Source organism: Diabrotica undecimpunctata, chromosome 7 (assembly GCF_040954645.1).
Source record: "Diabrotica undecimpunctata isolate CICGRU chromosome 7, icDiaUnde3, whole genome shotgun sequence".
NCBI lineage: Eukaryota > Metazoa > Arthropoda > Insecta > Coleoptera > Chrysomelidae > Diabrotica > Diabrotica undecimpunctata.
In genome coordinates, this window is record NC_092809.1 from 132,319,830 (window position 1) to 132,324,946 (window position 5,117).

The following is a 5,117-nucleotide window of genomic DNA, read 5'->3' on the forward strand; positions in this document are numbered from 1 at the left end:
ATTGTGTGGTTTGTTCTCAAAAGAATTCCTGGAAAACATTTTGTTGACATCCTCGCATATGAGGAACACAGCTTCTAGAAAAATAGTTAACTTCATGGGAAATCATGGTATTCCATTGTTTGTTATAAGAGTAATAAGAGTATCAAAAGTGAGAAATATCTAGAGATAGATGGAATGAACAACACAAATTAATCAAATCTACTATAATAATCTTATTTATTAATGCCTACATTAAAAATACTCACCTCTAGCTGTTCAATTTCTTCGTAGTCAATCTCTCTAACATTATATTGATTTTCATGATCTGATAGATCTGCAGTCGCCATTGATTACTTAGTAATTACATATTTGAAAACAAGCACTGTGTTATCCAAATTATTATTAAATTTATATAAATATTGATAATTGACTCCAAATAATGGTTAGAAATTTCATACCAGCGAATGTCAAAACTGTCACTGTCATTATTTTAGACAGCCATCTGCATTTTGGAATTTATATTGTATGTTTGTGTCTATATCAAGGACATCTAGACGATCATGCACAATATTTGGCGCTTAGCGACGCCACAACGTACAAAGATGCAAAATGTTAAATTCAAAATATTACGAATTAATAAAATACAACAGAATTTACAATTTGTTGCGTTAATGTGTACACTTAGTTTAGTAAATTCTCTACTATTAAAAATGTGCATGCGTGGAAGTGCTTACAGAAGTAAAAACTTTTACAAACATGCCTGGACATCTTTTATTGAGATTTAATCTCACTGTCTCACTGATATGAAAAAAAGACCTAATGACCCCAAATTTAATAGGGTTCTTCGCTATCCCAAGAGGCAACTATGAATCACATTTACAGACACTAGGATTTTTCGCAAAGACGAATGTCACAATATGATATATTGTCACAATAAATGTCTTGTCATAATATATTTAACAAAATTATACTTTTAAATTTCACAATTATAAGAACATTTTTCGTTTAGCCCCATTAATAATAATATATATCTGTAAAACATTTATTTTATTATTTTTTAAGATACAAGTCAGCACCTCAACAAATCACTATATACCCGTCTATGACTTTTTTTTATGTACTATGTCTATGACCATAGTATATACCCCCCCTAGTAAGGTAAGTGCCGGAGAAAAAGTGGGGAGAGAGTTTCTAGCGCCAAATAAGTTCGGAATCGAGAACTAAAAATTTAGCGGCAAATTCAAAATGTAGGTTCTGAATTTAAGGCGGGAAATTCAAAAAGGATATACTGAATTTTAGGCGGGAAATTCAAAAAATAAATTTCTGAATTTTAGGCGGGAAATTCAAAATGTTCCGAATATTATATAGAAAACAAATATAGTCATAAAATAATAAATAAAAACTTATTCTATGCCAAAATATATTCTCTGTCCAAAAATGTAGTATACACTTATGCAATTTTGTATACCATAAATGTATAACATATCAGATAGAGACATATGTTTTGGCACAGGAAAAGTTTTTATTTATTATTTTGTGACTATATCTGTTTTCCATTACATTAAAACATCAACATAAAAAACAGATATTCTTAAAAATTTATTTATTTCTGTAATTTATAAAATTTGAGGAATCACAGAGATATAATAAATTATAAAGATCGTCATCACTGCCATTGTGGTGGTCTTCACCTGTATCCACGAAACTAGGCTCCATTCTGAACTTAACCATCTATTCACTGCAACCTGCAAAATGATATATGGAATTACACACAAGCAGCAACCGAAATAAGTAAGCCCTACCTGCGGAGACTTGCATACCCACATGGACATTCAGGCATACAATTCATTGAGGTGAGAAAGATTGGTCCTAGTAAATTAGGGACCACTCCTTCGAGCCCCAATGCTCCCCAGGCTTTCCTCACCCTCCCCCCCATACCACGCTGATGTGCTATGGGAGGCTAGTTTCATCTATATATTTACTGAATAGTGCAGAGCAGCATGAGGCTCTTTAGTCTTGCTATGCTATTTGTATGTTTGTGTATATATATATATATATATATATATATATATATATATATATATATATATATATATATATATGTGTGTGTGTGTGTGTGTGTGTGTGTATATGTTAGAGATTTATTATGTATCTAATGTATTTTACACACAAACATATATAAATAAAAAATAAACTATGTTTATGAGTAAAATATGTGCCCATGTATAATTAAAGTAAAATATGTACCTATGTACTACAATGGCGAGTGAAATATCTCATTCATTTACAATTAAAATGTTTTGAAAACCTTTGTAAACAAAGAGTAAGTAACATTCTTTCCAGAACTTACATCAAAGGAGAATTTTTAAATACAAATACAGTCCATCTAATTTAGATAACGATTTACGTCATTATATACGTCAAAGATTGAAGTTGACATAGTTGCCAAAGTATAAAAAAATCCTGAATCCATTTTAAATCAAATAGGTCACATAATTATTAATATACTCTTTACAACGACTATTTAAATTCTTACATGACATTTTTGAAATAAAACACACTAATTTTGTTCTAAAAAGAACAGATTTTATTAAATAGTTAAAAATATAAAACAAGAGGTATTCACTTTAAGATTTAAAATAATAAAGTACAAAAAGTGTTAACACCGCAACTGTCAAATAGGTGTTACCAATTTATGCCAAAATTTTACCTTCGTTCAATTACAGTTACAGTGTGTTCCGAACAAATGTTCTTGATAAAAACGCTTTATAATGCATTTATACAAATTAAATGAAACATATTATTGTGTATTTCTTTAAGTTAACATTAATAGAAACTTTTAAATATTAGTTCTACGTGTATATAATAAAATATGTCTAGTGGCTGTAATGCCAGTGTACTCGGTAAAGTGATTCTAAAAAAGAACACACCTACACCCTAAATATTTCGTGTTGGTATCATGTGACGTCACACGCTATGACGCCGATGACATACATCGTTAACTAAATTAGATGAAGTGTATGTAACTATGTATAATAAAAGGAAAATATGTGATTATGTATAATTAAAGTAAAATATGTAACTATGTACTACAATGGGGAGCGAGACAAGGACATAGCATTTCTCCCAAACTGTTCACCCTTGTTCTATAAGACAAGGTAGATACAGATGAAAGCAATTGTGAAAGACCTAGATTCAGGAGCAGATGGAAAATGTTTGATGATGAAGATATATGTAAAACAATAAAAAGAATTTTAAAGATTCCATATGAGTCCAGTAAATAGAAAACACAATTTTATTTGTTTACAACAAAATGGAAATATGAAACTGTAAACAAGAATGAATAACATACAAATTGTACAGTTTTATACTGGAAATAATTTAATTACACTTATGACCTGTACTTACAAAATTGTTTTCTCCTACTTTCATATTTTCTGTGAGCTACTAATTTCATAGGATCTATCATAGTGTAGTCTGGTTTATTTTTAAGTAAGTTAATAAACTTCTGGTCTCTGCCATTTACAATTGCATTTACACTTTTACACCACATATACAGAGAAAGTCTAACAATAAATTTACATATATTTATACCTGTATTTGAATGGATTTTACAGTTGAATGGTGAAAAATTTAAACAATTCAATTTCAATGAAATCTGTATCCTCTTTCTTTACTCTAAATAACATATTATATTTACATTGCTCACAGGAAACCTTCAATACTTTCTTTGCTACATATCCTGCAACATAGGTTACAGTACACCTTCCCACCTGAGTTCTCATAACATTTGAAACTGAAAGAGGAAGTGAAACATTCACTTCAGGTGCCAAAGGTTTACAACCTGGTAATACCTCACCTGTTAAAAAAAAACCTAATGCATCTAATGCTCCCTCACTAACATCATTTTCACAATTGCTTTCAGGTGAATGAAAAGATATAAAATTATTTATAAGCAAAGCTTTGAAAGTGGTTATAGCATCTGGCACACTTACTGAATGAAAAATGTAAAGACATATTTTTATAATATATTACCAAAGAATATAGAATATTTGATATTACCATGTACGTCAATAAACCTTATAGTTTGAGTTTCTTCTTCTTCAATATCTGCTGCATTCTGAGAGCCTGAAATTTAAATACAATATTTTAACAGAACATAACCAATAAATAAATCTGTTGGACTAATAAATAAACAAGTACTAGATATCTTGATCTTTATCATCATCAGAAATGAACCCAAATAATATGTTGCCCAGAAGGCCCATCAAAATTTATAATAATTAACTACAATTAATATTCATAATACTTATATTAAAAATCAAAGTCATATTTGCGGAATACAATTAAGTACAATTAGATTTATAAGTTTTGATGATTTTAAAATATATAAGTAAGATTCATATGATAGGATTAACATTAATTTAAACAATAACAGTTTAAACATACAAAATATTATTTAATTTAAGTTTGCTAACAAACATTTGCTATGAGGTACAGTGCTTACCTATTGCTGGTAAAAATCCACTTTATCTTCGTCTGTAAAATGTCTAGAGCAAACACGAAATTTATTGTAAACAGTAAGAGGTGTATAATTGTTTAATACTCCTCTCTTAATTACTTTCAACCATTCCAACGTGTCCATTTCATTTTTCGGATTTGGAAAACGAAATCTACTGCTTGTGTGGTCCTTACAACCAGGAACACAACATGGTTGGCCTTTTCTTTTCTTTTATTTTGTTCCATTTTAACGATCAACAATCATCAACAATCAATAAGATGATTACAACAAAGACAAAACAAAACAAAATTCAACTTGCAATATTTCAATGGCGTACAATACAAATAATACAATACCAACAGACCAACACAACACCAACCTTCATTCTTCAACTTCAATTCTTCCACGGCACATGCGTCTCATACCCCCACCTAGAGTGACTGTAGCGCCGCCGCCATTACGTACGACTGGAATCGTCCAAACAAACTTCCCCGCTGGCCTATCTCTCTTGCACTACTATTTCTTTTTATGTACTATGGTCTATGACTGGCTAATACTGTATACTCTATGAATAAAGAGATAACTGAAGATTGAAAGCACAGAATACTCCGTGCTGAATGTCTATTTTCAGAAACGA

The 5,117-nt window shown here is 30.1% G+C and overlaps 1 protein-coding gene and 1 long non-coding RNA gene across 3 annotated transcripts in view; both read right to left on the reverse strand.

Annotated features, from left to right (window-relative positions):
- The window catches only part of LOC140445852 (mitogen-activated protein kinase kinase kinase 7-like), a 34,246-nt gene extending 33,773 nt beyond the window's left edge, over positions 1–473 (reverse strand). The window contains exon 1 of the mRNA XM_072538235.1: positions 246–473. Within this exon, the coding sequence (XP_072394336.1) occupies positions 246–326 (81 nt within the window). The 5' untranslated portion in view covers positions 327–473. The remainder of the gene's footprint in view (positions 1–245) is intronic.
- Positions 474–1,565: 1,092 nt separating this feature from the next.
- Positions 1,566–4,853, reverse strand: LOC140445854 (uncharacterized). Of its 2 annotated transcripts, XR_011951449.1 has the most exons (3): positions 4,487–4,853; positions 4,042–4,107; positions 1,566–1,724 (listed from the first exon to the last, which is right to left on the reverse strand). It is a non-coding gene; the product is annotated as an uncharacterized lncRNA (long non-coding RNA). The 2 variants fall into 2 exon arrangements; XR_011951448.1 differs by having other exon boundaries at positions 1,566–4,107.
- Between the last annotated feature and the right edge of the window lie 264 nt (positions 4,854–5,117).